General features: G+C 31.8%; 1 protein-coding gene across 1 annotated transcript in view; it reads right to left on the minus strand.

Annotated features, from left to right (window-relative positions):
• The window catches only part of LOC107446645 (synaptic vesicular amine transporter-like), a 46,773-nt gene that overhangs the window by 5,067 nt on the left and 18,396 nt on the right, over window positions 1-23,310 (minus strand). The window contains exons 4-11 of the mRNA XM_071187019.1: window positions 16,591-16,674; window positions 13,802-13,894; window positions 13,615-13,704; window positions 10,392-10,432; window positions 7,787-7,850; window positions 5,707-5,802; window positions 3,795-3,873; window positions 2,006-2,057 (exon numbers count right to left, since the gene is read on the minus strand). Of these exons, the coding sequence (XP_071043120.1) occupies window positions 2,006-2,057; window positions 3,795-3,873; window positions 5,707-5,802; window positions 7,787-7,850; window positions 10,392-10,432; window positions 13,615-13,704; window positions 13,802-13,894; window positions 16,591-16,674 (599 nt within the window). The remainder of the gene's footprint in view (window positions 1-2,005; window positions 2,058-3,794; window positions 3,874-5,706; window positions 5,803-7,786; window positions 7,851-10,391; window positions 10,433-13,614; window positions 13,705-13,801; window positions 13,895-16,590; window positions 16,675-23,310) is intronic.

The following is a 23,310-nucleotide window of genomic DNA, read 5'->3' on the forward strand; positions in this document are numbered from 1 at the left end:
CTTATTTCAATTTTTAATAGACTTAATTATAGCCAAAATTTTAACCTTTTTAAAGAGATATCAGTTTTAGAAATTTTATCTTAAGATTTTATACTATAGCACATTTCTAATAGGTTTAACGAATTACATGTCATTTATTTGAATTCAAATTTATTTTAATGACTTAGTATTTACTAAAAAGATGTAATTTTTTTTTAAAAAAAGAAGTTGTTATATGGATTTAAATTATTGTTTTGAATTCTTAGAATTTTGTGAATTTGCAATGTATCTAAGTTAGTAGCGAGCGAAGCGAGCTTGGTTTGCGAAGCAAACCATATAAGATTGCGTAGCAATTTTCCGGGGTTGGCGAGCGTCAGCGAGCAGGGGGCGCAGCCCACTAGTATTTTTATATTCTTTTAATTATTAACGTATAATTACTGTCTTGACGGTAAATTTAATATTATAAATATGAATGCTGAGGAAGGAAAAAGTATTTTGTGACGTCATGAAACACGTACGTAGGCAGGATATGAAAATCAATCCGACGACAAACATCAATTGAGACAGTTTTTGCAACCCATGATTTGAAATGCGTTTAACGGAGTCAATCCAGAAAGAAAAAGCGCTTGACCAATAGGTGACCAGTGATCGCAATAAGGCGATTGCAACTTTTATTTTATTTTATTTTCAAAACGTGTAAACGTATAGGTGGAAATAAAATGAGTTGTTTTCTCTCTCCAATAGACATGGGATTAACATAAGGTCACGTTGTATCAATAAGTTAAACGTTAGGTCGACAAGTTAAACATTTGTTTACAATTAACATAATATCAATATCGAGTCTTCTAACAAAAATTATAATGAAAAGGTTTTTTATGAGGTAGAAGGCTATATTATCTTCCGAAAAAGTAAGAATCTTATCATCCTTTTGAAATTATAATAATGAATTTAATCGGGAAAAAAATCCGAAAGGAATGCTTAGAATTTAATCATTCAAAAACTATTTGAATTTTTTTTTAAAGCACTTTCATTTTTAATAAGATTTAAGAAGAAGTACTACTGTTTTTACGAATTTTTCAATTCAGAATGTTTTATTTGAACATTACTCTTTAAATGAGCTGATATTTTCTATATTTTTTTGTTCTAAAATTGTCGTTTTGAGAGTGCAGAAAAACGTTTCTGAAGCTGCACACTGACGACAATTGCAGTGCCTTAAAAAAAATTTTAAAATTTAAAAAAAAAAATTTAAAAAAGAGAGAAATTTATTTTACAGGTATAATAGAAGTTTTTCTATTCTAACTCTAAACTTCTGCCCAACTTCTGTATTTAACAAAAAGAAATGAAATACAAAATCTGTTAACACATACCATCATTAATTACAGAATAATGAAGAAAAAAATTGATACAAAGAAAAGACCCATAAATTAGAGTAAACACAATGATTACCCTAACTTAGCCACTAAATTAGACCAGCGGTTTTCAAAAATTTATAACGGGTAAAGTGTTAGGGCTCAAACCAATTTTCTTGCATTAAATTCACGTGAAAAGACATAAATTTCTTCTTCCAGAAACCTTGATTTTAGAAATAAATGTTTCCGACAGATGGCACTGATATTTTCTTCTATATTTTTCCCGTATTCGTTTTAATCAGTAAAAAAAAATCTTAGATTACTACGAATGATTGTGATATCTCAATTGTTTGATATCTTAAGAATTTATTCATTGAAAATCTGTTTCTGAAGATTCATTCCTTTAAAAATTGATTCATTTAGAAAACTTATGATTTGATTTTGAATAATTTTTCTTTGATATACGGGTTTGCTACTTATAGCGCCATCTGTGAAGAGATTTTTAGTTTGAAAAAATATTTGAATCTTGTCACATTAATCGACTGCAAGAAAGTGTTTTTTTTTTCCCATAAAAGTAACTGTTTTGGGGGCTATAAATTTTTAAAAATCGCCACTCTAATCTAGAACACACGTATTTGGGTTCAACACAAGCCAATATTTGATAAAATGTCACTCACGGATAAGGTGCAAATTCCAATAATAAGTAAAGATATCATAGTTGTCAGCCATCTGTAAAACATTTTTGTTTCCTTTATAAGTATTTATTTATTATTTATATAATATTAGTATTATAGTTATTATATAATATATTTCAGCAGTATTATAACACGTTGAACACCACGCTAATTTTACATGGTTTGTCCGTCTGGCCAAACTTTAATTAAGGGCAGAGATGCCAACTTGCTCCGGACAGCAAATATATATTTTAAAGTGGTAGTTTATCAATTCTGATTCTTGGTTTAATAAATTCAATTTAGTAGATTTTTATCCACCACTATTTCTAAATAATTCGTAGGCCTATATAATTCACCACTTTATAGTACTTATGGTCTTATGTCATGCTGTGTCTTTTAGAAAACAAGCAAAACTAGTCAAATATTTGAAAAATTTACTTTGTAGTTATTTACCGTTGTTTTAATTATTTTTGGCGTGTCCAGAGCAGTTGGCATCTCTGTAAGGGGCGAATTTTATAAGACTACGAATTGTTTAAAAATAGTGGTGGATAAAAATCTACTTAATCGAATTTATTAAACAAAGAATCACAATAATTGAATAAATTTTCTGCAATTCCATAAAAGAGTCAATTTTATAGCTCCATACCATGAGAGTCAATGTTATACGCTGTCAGCCAGCTGTTTTTCGCGACCTATGTGAAAGGTCAGTGTCAGCCACCGGTGGTTGACGCGGTCTAAATGTAAATTCAGTGTCAGTCACCGATGGTTGACGCGACCTAACTGTAATTTCAGTGTCAGCCACCGGGGGCTGACATGGCCTAAATGTAATTTCAATGTCAGCCACCGGTAGCTGACGTGGCCTAAATCTAATTTTAGTGTCAGCCACCGGTGGCTGACGCTGCCTAAATGTAATTTCAATATCAGCCACCGGTGGCTGACGCGGCCTAAATGTAATTTCAGTGTCAGCCACCGGTGGTTGACGCGGTCTAAATGGAAAGTCCCGTGTCAGCCACTGATGGCTGACGCGGTGCTTAACGTGTTATTAGTAGTTAATAGTATTATATACTATATTATAGAAGTATAAGAGGCAAATTCCAATAATAAGTAAAGATATCATTGTTGTCAGCCATTAGTAAAATATTTTCATTTATGTAGTATTTATAGCAGTACTTATATAACAGTTGTATTATAGTTATTTTATAATATAGTAGTATTATAATTATATATTATATTATATTAGTGTAAGGTGTGAATTCCGATAATAAGTAATGAGATCATAATAGTCAGAACTCTGTAAAATATTTCTGTTATATTTCTCTTTAAGTATTTATATAGTTTTTACAATATTATAATACTTATATAATATATTATAGTAAAATTTATGGTAGTATTATAGGTATTATATATTATTACAGTAGTATAAGGTGAAAATTCTAATAATAAGTAAAAATATTATAGTATTCAGCCATCCGTAACATATTTTTGTTTCATTTATAACTATTTATATAGTATTTATTATACTATATAAATAATATTGAGCTATAAGGTTTGATTTATTATCACGCGGAACCAATTTTTGTATAATCATATAATATTATGCTAATTATATTTTGAAATGTAATAGCAGTATTATAGTTTTTATATAATATATAATAGCAGCATTTATATTCCAATTATAAGAAAAGATATCATAGTCGTTTGCCATCTGTAAGATATTTTTGTTTTATTTACAAGTACTTACATTTAAATTTAACAATGTATTCTGGAAAGAAAATTTATGCAAAAATCTTACCTTCCGAATTTATAGGCTATTGAACCAAATAAATGTGTTCCTATTAGGTATCCAAGACTATCGGGAATGAAGACCGTACCTAAAAATGGAATGAGTCCTTTAAATATTTTTCAGTTTCATTCAGTTTAGTTTTCTAGGGCAAAAATTTTTTGTTACATTAATACAAGTACGTCATCCTACGTTGATGACAAGTATGGACAAGTACTTCAACCTACGGTTAATTCGAGTGATGGGATTTCAAAGCTGAAATTAGCTCGTTTACTTTTTTAAATATTTTTAATTTGGTTTACTTGTTTATTTATTTACTTATTTTTTTATTTATTTTTTTTTTTAATGTACAAGATTATAAAAGAAACATATGTGTTTATATGCATACGTATATGCTTGTTTGCTTATGCGAAAACATAACTCAGGGCTAAAAAAATTATGCCCTTAACATATACCATCATAAACTAAAATGTTTTTTCGCTCTACTGCTCCCTACGTAGCAGAAAAGTCAGAATAATCAGTATTCACTCATGTAAATTTAAGAAATTCTGGTTAGGAATATATTATTAAATTGCTTATAAACTGCAACTTGTAGAGAGAAAGCGACTGCAAAGTTGAATTCAGCAACGCTAAAATATCAATTCCATTTAAAAATCTCATGTAACTGGCAAAAAATATTCTCTAGTGTATTATATGGATGGGAAACTGAGTGTTAACAATAAAGGGATTCTAAAACTAGTACAGAAGATCGAAAAATCCCGCTGCATCCCTCGGCTGATGGCATGGTTGAGAATCTACGTGAAAACAGGCTTGATATTCATCGAAGTTTTCTTCAGCGATGTGATTTATATCACATGTTTGGGCTTAGCCACGCGGTTGTGCTTGGCGGGTTAATATTGAGCTATTAGGTTTGATTTATTATCACGCGGAACCAATTTTTGTATAATCATATAATATTATGCTAATTATATTTTGAAATNCTGTTATAAATTTTATATTAAATAATGTGTTATCACTAAAATTTTCTGTAAACAGTGATTGTTTTTAATATGCTTTAATAGTATGGTTTTTCTGTGGAAGTTATATCATTTACGGAATTTTTATTATTGATTCCTCTTATTTGAAATATAGTTAGGAAATATATTTTAAGTTATAGTTAGGAAATAGTTTTTTCGACTGTATAATAGATCGATTGTATGGGCGCTAAATTGCCGGGATAGAAGGAAGGTATCGGCGCGTTTACGATAAACATTTTCATGAACTTTGGCAACCCTAGAACAACTTTTTCCGACTGAATGTTGGATGAAAAGTTTATCTTGCTGTTGCGTTGTGTGCTGTGTTGGGTGAATTTCTGCACGTTTGATATGGCTTTAAGAGTTCCCTTGCCGTCTCGCTAAACGTGGGAGGTTCTCGTGGTCTTCCTCTCCATGTAACGCAAATGCGGATTAGTTCCACCAGAAAGTCCTCCACAAAAGCAAATTTCTCCCAATCCAGGAGTTCCCTTGTCTTCTTGATAGGGTTCGAAATTACAAGGCTACGGAGTTGAACATTAGTAGTCGTAAACCCAAGAATTGGTTCGGCTGTTCAACGACGGTTATAAAATATTTCGAAATTATTTATATTCGTAACATTAACTGCGTACTTCCAACTCGAAAAGAAGAATGCGTGATCAGGCCCAACCGAGTGATTCACATCACATGTTTGGGTTTAATCACGTGGTTTTTGGCTGGTAAATATTGTGCTATTAGGTTTCATTTATTATTACACTGAACAAATTTTTGGATAATATTTAATTGAATACTTGTGAGAGACGTCACACGCGTATGCCGAAACTGATTGTGCTCTGAATCGTGCATAAACGGATGCATGATTTACCACTGATGACGTCGCTTGCAGGTATCCAGTTATAAGAAAATTAACTTGCCTAATTGCCACCTGGGAGGGGACATTGATTCCATTAACCATATGGGTAAACAAGGTTCTAAAACAGCAATACTAAAGGTGGATACACAAATTGCTCCTAATGTAAAAAGGTTATTAGTACAAATGAAACAGATTTAAAATAGATTTTTTTTCCAAAAGAATTACACATGTTACTGAAAATAAAACAGGAAATTAAAGAAAGACATTGCAAGGTTTTTATTTACCTATTAAATTGCATTTTAGTTCTTTTTTAATTTTTTTTAAAGCTGTGGAACTTTTTTATTATGAGAAAATCATTTATGAATAAGTTCATTTCACATATTGTTTAGTTTCGCAATGGCATTTATCGTATGAATTTTTTTTATCTTTTTTTAATATCCTTGATATAACCCTATAAAAAGAAATCATATGGAGAAAGATCCGAAAATCTTTATGACCATAGGTATTTTAAACCTCTTAAGCTAGGGAAGAACACAGTTTAGTTACCGTAAACTCGAAGCTAAGATTATTTCCAGTTATCTGCACTTTCTTCGCTTTAAAAAAACGTCTGGGCTTCAGAATTAGCAAATAGTTTAAATATTTAAAATGTTAAACTTACCAATTCGGCGAGATTTAGATTAAAATAAGTTTATCATTCCCGATTTTTGCATATTTAATTGGCCAAGAAAACAGAGAGCAGGAGTAAATTTTTACATAATTAAAATTTTGATGATAAATGCTTTTCATTTTTATTGCCTTTTTTTACTACTGGCATTTTGCAAAAGTTTCATGGTTTGGATTAAGGTCCCAGATTAAGACAGCTAAAACTTAACCTAACCGTAATGAATAACAGTTATAAAATCACAGCGGCTATAAAAACAACAAATTATTTGCTAAAACTCGTCATTTTATTACGGCAGAGACTTAAGGGTAAATCACGGTCACCCACACCCCTAAGATACTGTTTATAAAGCACCGATGATGAAAACGCTTTACCCCTCAAAACCCAACTTGAAATTTTTTACCACTTACTCAGAGGAGGGTACTAATGATTAGCCCCTTTGGAGAACTTTTTTGTCGGATATCACGGGTTAAAACCTCATTTGTACGTGTTGAAAATAAATAAATAAATAAATAAATAAAAAGTTCAAAAATTTACCACCAGCGGTGAATGGCGCTGCATGCAATAAGGTTAAACAAAATAACAGAGGAAACATCAGTTGCAAGCACTTTTATGGTTGCTACAAAGCATGCTCAATGTGGCATCCGCCATTTGAGCTCGTGAAATGTAACTATGAATGCGACATTTCACGAACATTTCACGAGCAAAGCACGGTCTTGCATGGTAACAGACATTGTCGACTCAGAACACTGACAGCTCAGACAAGGCGCCTCACTTTTATAACTGCAAAGTCACATGACGTGTAAAACAAATTTGCATATTTCATACTTGTTTAACACTATTGCATACAGCGCCATTCTCCGCTAGTGGTGAATTTTTGAACTTTTTTTTTNTTTTTTTTTTTTTTTGTGGGAACTAAAATCCCATGACCTCTTATAGACATTTATCAAGTTTGATGACATTTGGTCGGGTAGTTTTATTTTTATAGCCATTTCAAAGTGGAACTTTAATTATAAAGACCCTGTATTTATTGTTAGACGAGTATATATATATACTCGTCTCTCAATTATATATATATATATATACTCGTCTCTCAATTATATATATATATGCATATATATAATTGAGAGACGAGAATATATTGTAAAAAACACTCCAATAATCAATAACAAAGACAATTATTTTCCAGCGCAAATATATTCTCGTTGTCTGCTATTGATTATTAAAAGTGCTTTTTTTTATCATATCTTCTCGTCTCCCAATTATATTTCATCTTTACTTGTTATCTAACCTTACCTTACTTTATATACAGAGTAATCTGTATACCCAGCAGTTTTTCCCAAACAATTTTTTCAAAACTAGTCATGTTAAAACTGATTCATGCTAAGCAAAATTAAGCAAATAAGGGTAGTTAATTTAAAAGCCATTTCTTGAAAAATCGTCATAAATGAAAATCTGTGCTTAAATGCATAATACTCACCAGAAGCAAAAAGAATGTACGGATCTGATACCAAACGCAGTATATTTGATCCTACTAACAGCCTCTACAATTAAATAACCCAATTAGCAAAAAAATATATTTTATGACAATTCTGGTAAATAAAAAAAACATGATTGAACAAACTGTTTCAATGGAAAGAAATCATAAAGTTTTTTTTTCTAAAAAACTATTATTTACATTAGCAATTTCAGTTCATTAAAAATTGCTTTAATTGTGTTGTTTAGAATCAACACAGGTTGCAGAGGTTACTTTAAGAATTAAAATTAATTAAAATTCTTACAACATTTTTGATTGAAAGCAGATTAAATGCAATGCAATAAATTTATTTAAAAGCTTATATACCTTGTAAAAAGCTTATACACCTTGCTTATACACCTTGTAAAAAGCTTATACAAAAGCTTATTAAAGTCAACGGAATTTTAAAATTGCTAAAGTTTTCTATTTTTAAATTAGATAATTATTACAATTTACTTTTGTAAATATTTGTTGCGGAAACTACTTTAACCCATCTACCATCCTACCTTAATTATTTTAGCGGATAATTTGTGTCATAGTTCAATAAAATATTGAAAGAAATCATTTTGATTTTATTTTTTCAGTTGTCTTATGAACAAATTTTAAATCTAGGAGAAACATGAAAAATGTTATCCGCATTTTATATCAATACTTTTCTATGCTTTTCCAAATATTATAAAATTCCAGAGTTCACATTATTTTATAGCTTTGTGCTCTTGCATTATTAATTTTTGTTTATAATCGTTAACTCCACTTTTTTAAGCACTAGTCAAAATCTTTTTACTTGAACACCTGGAACAAAATATTATAATTACTAAGCATAGCCAATTTAAAATGGTTAAATGCTCCAAAAGCAAAAATTACAGCAATAAGCTACTGACTACTCAGACAAGAAAATAAAAATCGATGTCTTTGCTTCTTCATTAGAAATTCAATTTACTGTAAATTGTGATCAGGCATCTGTTTTTACCTGAAACGATTAATAAAAAAAAATAGGATGATAGCGTGTGCGCCATTAAATAAAACCACCTTGATATTTTGTCATAACTAGATGCAAAGTTCACCATTCAGTAAGATCCAAACATATATCTTAAGAAACTCTATATTTAAACCCGTATTTACAAGAATTAACTCACTCCTGCTCTAACTGGACAAGAAAAAACACCGAATAATTCAAAAAAAGTGATTAGCTTTAATCAGAAGTGGGAAGTTATCCCACTTCTGATTATAGCTAATATATCCGTCATGTTTATATAAAACTTGAAATGCATGCTGACCAGCTTAAATCCTGACGCATCTGACCAAACTACAGTTTTTCAGTCGTCTAGGGTTCAGCCAATACATTCACGAGCCCTGGCATCATGTCCTACATCAGAGAGCCTCCACACGGGTTTTTAATAAGTAGTCTGCGCAGATTATTTAAAAAGCGATCCAGTTGTGCGCGTGATCCAACTTCTTATTTAAAAGTAATTGTGATAAATGTATAATACATAATTGGTGTGTAATCTGTAGTGGTTGACAAGTAAATAAGTCAAACCAATCATATTCATAAATTAAACAAATTTTTAGACGTATATTTGCTACCATTTTCTAATTTTTAATAGATTTTGTATTAAGTGGCTCTTTTGTAAACTGGTTTACCTTCATAGTGGTCTGATCGGATTACCTATAAGAAAACCGTGTGGAAGCTTTCAGTTATAGGAGGCGTTGACCAAGGAGATGTATTGGACGTGCAGTAAAGGCACTCGAGTCTGTCTTAGGCCGTATATTCAATTACAGCCAAATCTAATGGACACGTTCTGCGTTGATGCTTGAGGTATTTTCATGCACTGTTAATTGTCTGTTAATACTAACGATTCTACGCAGGCATCGGCTGTCGCAGTCATTACGAGCAGGAGGCCAGCCCCTACGTTGACCATGGTGGGAGGTTATGCCTGAAATTAGGTATTCTCGGTATACTCTTGTCCATTGTAGATCTAGGAATGCTGAAGTCCTTCACAATTTCCGAAAAGGAATGATTCATGCGTCTAACTCTAACTATCACTCCAAAGCTTCATCATCGTTCAATTCTCATCTTGCTGTCATAATTGCAATCAGGAACATTCTTACGGGAATAATTTCCCCAGGCATGCCAACTGCTCCGCTTTGTGCAATAGTTTTAATAAAGTGGTAGCGAATTATATAGTAAAATTCGCTAAAGAAGGATAGTTACGCTTACTTTTTAAAAGAGTAACCAGTATATCCATTCCTTAACGTAGCATTTTCATATGATACTTGAAAATTTTTGATATTTAGTGGTGAAAAAATTACTCAAAATGAAAAATACTAAACTAAAAATAACTTAAATTTCGCTACCACTAGAAAATAATATTTCAAGTTGGCATCTCAGTTTCCATTGTTCATCCTCGTCTTTTCCTTTCTACAAAAACTGATTCTGACTGGTATGACGAAAGTATAAACTTAATATTACCGCAAAGGGTTAAAATAGTAAACATGAAATTGAAGTAGTTCATATGATCTAACTAGAATAACTATTTGGAGGGAGGGGGGAAATGAATTCTTAACTTACATCAGGCTCAATCCGTGGATGCAGCACAACAAAAAGAAGAACTGAAAAAAAATTTTATAAATTTGTAAACATATTTAATTTAGATGATAAGGACTTTTTCTAGATTACTACTAAAGCATTATTACATGGGGGTTTTGTTGTTCTTTTTCGAAACTAATACTTATCAAGATAATACACAAAAATTTCATCAATGCAAGGTGAGTTTTCACAACGGTTACAAACACGATAGAGTGGGTGATATGGCACGGAAGAATTACAAGCTATGACCTTAAACATGCAACATCGTATGTGCTATAGTCACTTTCCAAATACGAACTTGTTGCTCCAGAGCTTTAGAGTAAGTAGGGGAGAGTGGGGTCAATTGTAACAGAGTACGATTGTAACAGAGCAAAAATTTCGAGTGTCGGGTTCTAGGTTTTGTTCCTAGGTGGCGCACAAGNTTTCAATATTAGATAATATTCGGGAGGAGTTAATCTATTCTCAACAATAACAATTCACTGTAAGGTAATTTATCACGGTGAAGAAACAATTCAATATAAAAACTGCATCCGTTAAAAACAATTGATAGTTATGGATTTTTATTATTCCCGGAAAACAGCTAAAAAATGAAATTTATTGTTACCAGTTTTTACTCCGGTGCACTGCCAAGATGAGACAATCTAGCGTGACCACCGGTGGGTCACCCCGGCGTGAACGTGTTAAGTAAGATCCAAACATATATCTTAAGAAACTCTATATTTAAACACGCATTTACAAGAATTAACTCACTCCTGCTCTAACTGGACAATAAAAAACACCGAATAATTCAAAGAAAAGTGATTAGCTATAATCAGAAGTGGGAAGCTATCCCACTTCTGATTATAGCTAATATATCCGTCATGTTTATATATAACTTGAAATGCATGCTGACCAGCTTAAATTATGACGCATCTGACCAAACTACAGTTTATCAGTCATCTAGGGTTCAGACAATACAGTCACAAGCCCAGTTATCACCTCCTACACGAGAAAGCCTCCACAAGAGTTTTTAATTAGTAGTCTGCGCATATCTTTTAAAAAGTGATCCAGTTGTGATCATGATCCCAAATTCTTATTTAAAAGTAATTGCGATAAATGTATAGTACATAATTGAGAATTGAATCAGTAGTGGTTGACAAGTAAATGAGACAAACTAATCATATTCATAAATCAAACAAATTTTTAGACATATATTTGCAACCATTTTCTAATTTTTAATAGATTTTGTATTAAATGGTTCTTTCACGAATTGATTTACCTTCATAGTGGTCTGATCGAAGTACCTGTAGAAAAATCGTGTGGAAGCTTTTATTTATAGGAGGCGTTGACCCAGGAGATGTATTGGACGTGCAGTAAAGGCACTTTAGAATTAGATTTTCTCGGCATACTCTTGTCCATTGTAGATCTAGGAATGTTGAAGTCCTTCACAATTTCTGAAATGGAATGATCCATTCGTCTAGCTCTAACTACCATTCCCCGTTCGAAATCTCATCGTTCGATTCTCATCTTGCTGTCATCAGGAACATTCTTAGGATCTGGAACGGATCTGGAATCAGGAACATTCTTAGATGATTTGCTTCAACACAGGTCCCGCCAACGCCCTACCGATCTATTCATTTTTTTGCGATGCTACTGCTTTTGTATATTAGCATATTGCATATCCCATGCCTTTTGTCACCTCAATGTATATTGAACGATACCGTTCTCTTAAGTCGATAGGATTTGGAAACACATAAAATTCAAAAAAATATTTGACGAATTATGCCGAAGTGTAACAGTGTTTTTCCCTCTTAAAAAAAGTAATTTTTATTTCCCTTGTTCATTCTCGTCTTTTCTCTTCTACAAAAACTGATTCTGACTGGTATGACGAAAGTATAAACTTAATATTACCGCAAAGGATTAAAACATCAAACATGAAATTGAAGTAGTTCATATGATCTAACTAGAATAACTATTTGGAGGGGGGAAATGAATTCTTAACTTACATCAGGCTCAACCCGTGGATGCAGCACAACAAATAGAAGAACTGAAAAAAATTTCATAAATTTGTAAACATATTTAACTTAGATGATAAGGACTTTTTCTAGATTACTACTAAAGTATTATTACATGGGTTTTTTGTTGTTCTTTTTCGAAACTAATACTTATCAAGATAATACACAAAAATTTCATCAATGCAAGATGAATTTTCACAACGGTTACAAACACGACAGAGTGGGTGATATGACACGGAAGAATTTCATACTATGACCGAAAATTACATCGTATGTGCTATAGTCATTTTTCAAATATGAACTTGTTGCTCCAGAGCTTTAGAGTTAGCATTTAAATTCTTCAAAATTATCTGATTTTTGAGTTAATATTATTTTTTTTATAATCATTGTAGAAAATTGCATTCCATTAAACTCAGGTTTAGCTGTTTTATCGCATTTTATTAATTTGGTGACTATCTAGCCAAATGTTGTAGCCAAATCAGCAAAATACTGTAAAACAGCTATTTCTGAGCATATTGTTACTCAGTTTTAGACAATAAGTACTGGAAGAGCCGACAATAAGTACTGGATCAGGGGAAAGAGCGTTCGCCTTCCAATGAGGCTAACCGGGTTCGAATCCCAATCGATACGAATTCTGCATCCGGCTTGCACCGACCACTGTGCTGACGTAAAAAATCCTCAGTGGCAGACGGATCATGGGTTAGAGTCCCCTTGCCGTCAGGCTAACCGGGGGAAGTTCTCGTGATCTCCCTCTCCATGTAACGCAAATTCGGGTTAGCTCCATCAAAAAGTCCTCCCCATATGCAAACTTTCTCCCAATACTTTCTCCCAGGAGTTTCCTTATCTTTTGGATTGGGTTCAAAATTACAAGGCTACGGAGTTGAACATTAGTAGTCGTAAACCCATAAAATTGGGTCGGCTGTTCAACTACAAATAATTGCTGGAAACTATAATGAATAACATAATTTAGGTAAATAAATGAACATAAAGAGGGGGTCAGTAATTGGGAAGCACCCCAAGCGGCGTATGACCAGTCACGGATTGCTATGCAATTCTTAATCCTTATGATGTACCAAACCATCCCTTCATGTTTGTAAGCGTTGTGTAGAATCACACAGTACAAATACATATTTTAAAAAAAAAATCAATATTGCATCATATTGGGCAAGTCATAATGATGTCACAAGTTGTCATATATGAAATGGACTTACCCGAATTTAAAAGAAGAAGAAAAGAAACAACTAGAAGAGGGACACGTTTATCAAAAAGATCATACCCAATGCTGCCAAATGGATAACCCACTGAAATATAGATATACATTGTATATTTCTTATTATTGAGCTACATTGCATTACATGATTACACTACATTGTTTGATATTGAAAATGAAATAAAAACCTAATACTCCTGCTGCCATTCCACCCATTGCGATTCCCATCACTTTACTTCGTTCTTCGTCCTCTGGGTACCTGTCTGCTATCGTGGCCATACCTAAAATCAGATAAATGGAATGGAATTTTGGAGAAATTGCATTTTTTAAACGACTTTTAATTATTTCAAATTTACGTGAATTACACGTTCAATTTTATTTTCCTGGTGACATTCGCTAAAATTTAAATAACGACGCATTTTGTAATGACAAGCACGGTACGCAAAAAAAACTTTAATCCCATGATCAAATTTTCCCTCAAGGAATATACAGGGCGTTTATAAAATCCCTTCATTCAAAGAACTACGAACGATGATACCCACATATACCTTCGTATTCGATGATACCTTCGCATTTCCACAACTAGAAGAGCTTCAGCCACATGTCTTTTTGCAACAAGATGGTGCACCACATCATTGGGGTTCGTAGTTCTTTGAATGACCATTTGCCGCTACCTGGCGTGAAATTGACTATCGACTTGATATTCCCCGTGCGACAAAGGGGGCACACGTGGAAGTTCATTGACAAGGGCCATGAAACTTTTTGAGTCTATCTAACCATTTATGTTATTAATTTTAATCTATCTTTATTATTTATTGAGTCATTAAACATCAAAATGGGTCGAGGACTTTCTAAACACCCTTTATATAGGGTAAGAAGACTGGCTTCCATAGACATAATGTAAACCATTACCTACATTGGGGGTTGGCACTATCTGGCAAACTATAATACAGGCAGCAGATTAATCATAAATTGAAACGCCTTGAAGTTAAATTCACGTATGCGTATTTCACTTTGTTTCGCGAATTTTTTAAACGAATCGTAAAAATATCGCACTCAATTATTAACTCCGTTAACACATGGATAATTCCATGTAAAAAAGTTTCTAATAATTTTTTTAAGTAATTATTAAGCATTATCATCAATAATGTTAAAAATTATTATGAATAATGTTTAAAATAATTATTCATAATGTTAATAATTATTTTTAACAATTTACGTAGTAGTTAAGTAGTGTCTTCATAAAAAAAATTGTGGGAAAATTATTCTTTGTTTGATGTTTATTAAACGCTGTAGGGAAAAGTAGGGAAAGCTGACGAAGCTTGTAAAGAGAATGAACTTTTCTCCAATGGAATCAATCTCGCCAGGCAATTAAGATTCTAATACTGAATTTCGAATTCCACTACAAGAAATATAAGTTGAAATCGCTAAAGTACTAAGTTGCTTGTTCCTCTAAATGTTCGAAAATAAACCTTTATATCTGGATTTTTATTATGATCTAATCATTATCTAATCATCACAATCCCATCCTTAACCATCATACACCAATAAATAAAACGAGAAAAATAATATTTATGGTAAAAGAAAATATTTCACCTTCTCTAAAGAGAAAATTGTAATAGTTTTACTTATTTTATTTATTTATATATTTATTTTATTTATTTATTTTATTTATTTACTTTATTCCTTAACCATCTAATCCTCATCCTCAACCATCTAACCCCAGTAAATAAGATGAGGAAAATTATATCTATGGTAAAAGCGAATGTTTCACCATCTCTTAAGAGGAAATCATAATTGTTTTATTTATTTTATTTTATCTCTAAAGAGGAAATCGTAATAGTTTTATTTATTTTATTTATTTATTTTATTCATTTTATTTATTTATTTTATTTCTTAAACATCTAATCCTCATCCTGAACCATCTAATCCCAGTAAATAAGACGAAGAAAATTATATCTGTGGTAAAAGGGAATGTTTCGCCATCTCTTAGGAGGAAATCGTATTTTATTTATTTTACTTATTTTATTCATTTTATTTGTTTATTTTATTTCTTAAACATCTAATCCTCATCCTGAACCATCTAATCCCAATAAATAAGACGAAGACGAAAGAATATCTATGGTAAAAGTGAATGTTTCACGATCTCTTAAGACGAAATCGTATTAGTTTTATTTTATTTATTTTATTCATTTTATTTATTTATTTATTTTATTTCTTAATCATCTAATCCTCATCCTGAACCATCTAATCCCAGTAAATAAGACGAAGAAAATTGTATCTATGGTAAAAGGGAATGTTTCACCATCTCTAAAGAGGAAATCGCAATAGTTTTATTTATTTTATTTATTTATATATTTATTTATTTACTTATTTTATTTATTAATCATCTAATCCTCATCCTGAACCATCTAATTCCGGTAAATAAGACGAAGAAAATTTTATCCATGGTAAAAGGGAATGTTTCACCATCTCTAAAGAGGAAATCGTAATAGTTTTATTTAATTTATTTAATTTATTTTATTTGCTTTATTTATTTTATTTATTTTATTCATTTTATTTATTTATTTTATTTCTTAATCATCTAATCCTTATCCTGAATCATCTAATCCCAGTAAATAAGACGAAGAAAATTATATCTATGGTAAAAGGGAATGTTTCACCATCTCTTAAGAGGAAATCTTAATCGTTTTGTTTATTTTATTTATTTACTTATTTTATTTATGTACTTATTTATTTTATTTAATTTATATATAAACATATATATTTATTTAATTTATTTATTTCATTTATTTTATTTATTTACTTATTGTAATGACTAAAGATTGAAAGAAGTCTTTCTATGAAATCCTTGAGGTTTTTCACCACTTACGAAATTCATGAAAAATACTTGAAGCCATTTTCCTATACTTTGTACTAAAAAAATTCTCGAACTTATCTGACTTACAAAAGCTTTTAATAATTGTAAAATATTTACCTGCTATACATATGCACGCTGAACCAACGCCCTGAATACTTCTAGCCGCAAAAAGTAGGGCATATGTTTCTCCGAAAGAAAACACTGAAACCAGAAGAGATATTTTCTAAAGCAATATTCCATAATTTAAATCATGAGACTTTAATAAACCATACTTGTTAAATAAGAACAGTTGTTTCAAGGGTTTAAAAAAATTAAATCTAGTACATGCATTTGGCGTTTTAGTACAATTTTTATACTTATGTGAGATTTTGAACTTTAATAGTGCTAATGCTGTTTCATAGACGTCATGGAACGGAACAGAAAAATGCCGCTTTTAATACCACTTAGTTATATACCTACCCTGCTTCAGAGCAAAGGGACTTTCCCTTCAAATAAAACGCGCATGCGTACTCACTGGAAGAAGAGAATCTTGTCTTGCATAGTTGTCTAATGTCATAATGTCAACGACATAAGATGTACAGAGTCGCATGAAGTTATGCCAGACATCGTACTGGATTATCGAGGTCTTCAAGGGGCGTGATAAAGTTGTCACGATGACTTTGGAGCAGGAAGTATGGAGCGGGACGAAATTTGAAATTGCTGGAACCTCTGATGTAGCACGTCAACATTCATATCATGCATACCTACATCTATAGCAAATATATTTTAAACAGATGTAGCAAGGCAGAAAGTCAATAGTATGTTTGATTGTACGTCATACCTATGATGTAGCTCGTCAGAAGTTATATCGTGCATACTACAGCAACTCTATTTAGCTGTAGCAAGGCTGAAAGTCAGTAGTTTGTTTGATTTAACAGTGTACCTTTGATGTAATATTAATATTATACATACCTATCTTCACAGCAAATCTATTTAACAGCTGTAGAAAAGCAGAAAGTCAATAGTATGTTTGATTGTACATTACTTATAATGTCAGAAGTTATATGTACAGCAAATTTATTTAGCTGTAGTAAGACAGAAAATCAGTAGTATGTCTGATTCAACAGTATATCTATGATGTAGCACGTCGGTATTCATATAGTGCATGACTACATATAAAGCAAATCTATTTATTAGCCATAGCAAGGCAGAAAGTCAGTAGTATGTCTGATTTAACAGTATATCTATGATGTAGCACGTCAGTAATTATGTTGTGTATACTAAGGCTACTATACTATCAGAGCTGACTTATCAAGCAATATTGGAGCAAACAAGTTCGCAAGTTAACGTTATGTTAGTATTAGTTATGTTATTACAGAGATGTTAACTGCTCTGGACACACTAAAATAATTTCAAAAACGGTAAATAACTACGAAGTAAATTTTGCAAATAGTTGACAATATTTGCTTGCTTTTAAAACTGCTCTGGACACACTAAAATAATTTAAAAAACGGTAAATTACTACAAAGTAAATTTTGCAAATAGTTGACAATATTTGCTTGCTTTTAAAAATGTAAAGCATGTCATAAGTGCTATAAAGTGGTGAATTATATAAGCCTACGCATTGTTTAGAAATAGTGGTGGATTAAAATCTACTAAATCAAACTTATTAAACCAAGAATTACAATTAATAAACTACCACTTGAAAATATTTATTCACTGTGCTTATGTTAGCTCTTTGCTCCAACAATAAATGATAAGTCGGCCTGTCTAATTCGGAGGCTCTAGTGCATACTAACATCTACAGAAAATCTATTTAGCTGCAGCAAGGCAGAAAGTCTGTAATATGTTTAATTTTACAGTATACCTAAGGTGTAGCACGTCGGTATTCATGACTACGTATAACGCAAATCTATTTATGAGCCATAGCAAGGTAGCAAGTCAGTAGTATATTTGATTTAACAGTATACCTCAGATGTATCACGTCAATATTCAAATCTACAGACAGTAGTGGAGGCATATACACTGAAGAGCCAAAACATTATGAGCATCTGTTCAATAACACGTTTCGCTACCTTTCGCCTAAAAAGCAGCTGCGGCATGGATGCTTCAAGCTCTTGGTAGGTAATTTGAAACTAATGTCTAAGCAGTGAACTCACAAAGTAAAGATATTCTGACATGGTGAGGAGCTAACATCTGTGAGCTTTTCTGTAATACTTTCCTTAAAAGTAACATACCAAAACTTTTTATTATTCATTTAAAAAACATAATTTTGCTCACATTTTAATGAAAAGATAGACGTTTTTGAAACTTAATAGTTCACTTGTTGTAGAAATGTTTGTTGATTATGGTAAAATCCAATATGGCTGACTCTTTTTTGGAAGTAGCAACTACAGAACTTTTTAATTTTAATTATATGAAATGCCCAAAACCAAATCTCACGGCTACTGGTTTGCAAATAATAAGCTTTATTTCAACACTAATATTTTTATGCTCCCCAAAAAAGTAAAAATAAACAACAGTCTTTCTTCTAAATATAAACTAAAAATGTATTATAAAACCAGATTATTACATTTTTACTTACACATTTTATTACTTTCTTAAAGGAAAAAAACTTTGTGCACATTTTAATAAAAAAGATTAATGTTTCAAGCCTAATAGTTTGCCTGTAGTAGCTGTTTTCTTTAATCTTAAAAAAAAATACGGATTTTCGTTATCCAAAACGGAAGAAAACTAGCAACCGGATATTCATCTGACTAATTTTCATGTGTAGTAAGACACCATAAACAAATCTCACTATAGTTTGTCTACGGTATAAACTCCCCCCGCCACACAGTCTGAGGCCGTCTGCTGCTATGGAAACAAGAATAGAGCATATAACGGATGTTTAACTTCTCTTCACTCTAGGGCTAATACAGTAGACCGAAGAAAAAGGTTCCCTTTCTTTCACCCATTCGATCCAAAAACCTGTCCTAAACAGTGACACCACACCCCTACTTGAAATACTTATACCTCGTTACCATAGTGACCGATACGGGTCCAGACGAATGGCTAGGGGAGTTCTTACCTTAGACAAACTATAGATCTCATCTTGTTATTTTGAATCTCTTTGTCTAGGTTTGGTCAAGTTTTCGCTGCACTTTAAGTAAAAACGTGAAACACAAGGAAGCCACGAACGGATTGATTATTTATTGATTGTATTGATTTTTCGAACACGATTATTTTTGGAAGGGAAAATTTTCCATTTTTGTCGAATGAAATTCTTAATTTGACAGAATCATGAATTAGTACCCACAATTACTCTTACACATTACTTTATTACAATAAAGGAACATCAAAAGCCGCCCTGAAATGTTTTGTTGGTAATTAAACTATTAAGTATAAGTTGTACATAACATAGTTGTCAGTTTTTGCTAGATTCCAAGAAAAATATACTTTCATACTTCAATTGTTAGCAAAATTGATACATTTATAATTTATTTTGTATTTTAATAAATTTGATTTAAAATGTTCTAACTCACCATCATACCTAATCAATTTAATAATATATATTAACTATGACTAGAAATAAACTATGACTCATTTCAATTTAATTTTAATAAATTGGTTCAAAATGTTCTTACTCACCATTATACCTAATCAATTTAACCATACATATAAACTATGACTATGGTATATGGTGTAGGGACTTCGCAGGGCTCTCGGCTGGGGGATACCGAACGAGCTTGCGTCTCCTCTTTAAATCAGAGTCATAGTTTATATATGGTCTTCATTATGTATATTCCTAATCAATTTAACCTAATATATAAACTATGACAATATATAAAATATGACTATAAAAACTATGACTAAATATAAACTATGACTGTAAAAACTGTTACTATTAACCATTTATTTAAACTACAACTATTAACCATATATATAAACCATGATCATTAATTTAACCATATATATAAACCATGATCATTAATTTAACCATATATATAAACTTGACGTAGTGCAAAAGAAATTTACGATGGCAGTTTAGAAATTAAGTATGATTAGTGTATAATATCAACAACTAAGCATATTTTTAAATTTAATATAATGATCTTCAACCTTTTGCAATCCGTTAACCACAACAATAATTCGGGAAATCGCGAGGGCAAGGCATTAGATAGCGGTAAAGAAATTCAATAGCCGGAGAACAGTAATTCATATCTTATTACATTAAGATAGCGAATGTTTTTTCTTTTTAATTTTGCTCTCAGATCAAGTTTAGCTTATGATTCTTTCAACTATATATTCATAACGTGTTAACAGTTTGAAAAATACTGTGTTCGCAAATTTCCTCAATGGATGATAGCTAATTTGTATCTCTCGATTTTGTAGGAAACTGCCCTGTATGTATTCGGAAATTAGAGCACCAAGACAAGTGATTGACAAATAGACGCTTCAATAACAATAAGGGTATTTCGGGTATTTCCCATCAAAAAATCAAATAAACATATTGCACTTACTAATTTCATCTGTGCTTCTTTAAAAAAATATAATAAATAAATAAATGTGAGAATCTGAAGGTTTGTAAGTATGCGTGGGCCTGACAAAATTTGTGAAAATATTTGGCACAACGACCTCGCATTACAACCTATTCCGCTGACCCAGGTTAAAAGTAGCAACTGCGACGCAATATTTACTTTCAATATACGATGAGTAAGTAGGCGTTACTTTTTACTCATCCTAGTAGATTTTTTTCACATTTTAAATAAAGAAGTACACAAAATTATATACCAGCTATTAATTTAAAACAAATGTTAAAAAATATAATTTAAAATTTATGTTATTCACGAGAGCGACAGCAACCTAAATCCAAAGAGCGTAAGAGGGAGTGAATAGTATATTTCTTGTTCTTCATCTCTTCGCTCTGATAGTGAAAGGCTAGTTCTCCTCAACCTTTAGCTGTGTGAGATTCAAATTTAATTCATTGTTTAGGTATATCTCAGGGTGGGGGGTCAACTGCTCCGCTTTCAGGAATAGTTTTAATATAGTGGTAGCGAATTATACAGTAAAATTCGTTAGAGAAGGATAGTTACGCCCACTTTTTAATAGAGTATCCAGAAGAATGATGTTGCATTTCATATGATACTTATAATTTTTGACATTTAGTGGTGAAAAAATTACTTAAAGTGAAAAATACTAAACTAAAATTAACTTAGATTTCGTTACCACTAGAGAATACTATTTTAAAAAGCGGAGCAAGTTGGCATCCCTGAATATGCCACAATTACGAAACTAACGGAGTTCAAAAAAGCGATATCGGGATGCACCTCTCTAAGTCAGGCATCATTTAACGCTCCCAACCGCAATCAAATAACGCCTACCTTTCTCTCCTCTAGCAACCCCATTTTCCAACAATGTGCAACTTATACTTAGCCTTCATCGTTTTCCTGAATTTTGATTTAAATATATTCAAATATAAATGGGAGGAACAAAAAAATAAAAATCTCAACGGAAAAAGTTGATCAGATATCGCTCACATCTTTATTAACACATTCACGCCGGTTGTCTCATCGGGCGGCGCACTGGAGTAAAAACCTGGTAACAAATAAATTTCATTTTTTAGTTTTTTTCCGGGAATAATAAAAATCCATAACTACCAATTGTTTTTAACGGATGCAATTTTTATATTGAATTGCTTCTTCGCTGTGATAAATTTCCTTACAGTGAGTTGTTATTGTTGAGAATAGATTAACTCCTCCCGAATATTATCTAATATTGAAATAGTTCTTCTACCAGTATTTTCTCTTTTCCGTCCCGCTTTCAGGCCTGAACACCCGGTTTTGAACGTGTTAAACAAGAGTTCGTATTTGAAATTATTTAACCTATTCGTATTTGAAATTATTTACAGGCATCGTACCGTTATTTTTTCAACTTAGAAAAGAAATAATCGATTGGTTTTCTTTCAAATGTAGTACCACTGATCTATAAATTTACTTTTAATATTCAGATCTATCAAGGGTGGGAAAAGTGAACATCTGCCCAGGGCTAAAGAGGCTTCACGCTGATGATATAATTTATTTATTTTTTTTTGTAAATTAAAATTTTTTATTTTTTTAAAATTGCGCAGTTCAGGTGATTCGAAAACCTTTTTGTTTTATCATGACGATGAAATGGGAAAGAGGGCAATAATATTGTCATGTCTACTGAGAAATTCCTATTTAGAAAATAAGATATATTTAAAAAATTTCAAATGGTTATTTGATCGGGTCGCTTAAATGCAAAATTATTCAAATAAAGACAAATGTTTTGTACATAAAACATGAAAATCAAATTATAGTACATAAAATTTGAAGTGCAGAAAAAAAAAATACAAATTAAAATCAAGAATTTTGTGTTTTCAAAAATAAAGTTGAAATCTTAATCATTTCTATCAACAAAAAAAAAAACAGCACTGATTTAGGGGATAAAGCATTGGCCTTCCAATAAGGTGGACCGGGTTCGAATCACAACATAGGCAGGTCAATTCGAATTCCGCACTAGGCTCGCACCGACCAGATTGCTGACGTAAAAGTTTCCTTAGTGGTAGACGGATCATGAGTTAAGAGTCCCTCTGCCGTCATGCTAATCGTGGGAGGTTTTCGTCTCCATGTAAGGCAAATGCGGGTCCCTTCACTGAAAAATTCCTCCACGAAAGCAAATTCTCCCAATTCTTGATACCGGAGTTGCCTTGACTCCGGGATTGGGTTCAAAACTGCAAGACTACGGAGTTAAATATCGGTAGTCGTAAACCCATAATCGGGTCGGCTATCCAACGACGATTATAAAATAAAAAAGACAGCGCAAGATATATATATATATATCACGGTCCTAATGCTGCAC

This window comes from Parasteatoda tepidariorum, chromosome 10, assembly GCF_043381705.1.
Source record: "Parasteatoda tepidariorum isolate YZ-2023 chromosome 10, CAS_Ptep_4.0, whole genome shotgun sequence".
Lineage (NCBI taxonomy): Eukaryota > Metazoa > Arthropoda > Arachnida > Araneae > Theridiidae > Parasteatoda > Parasteatoda tepidariorum.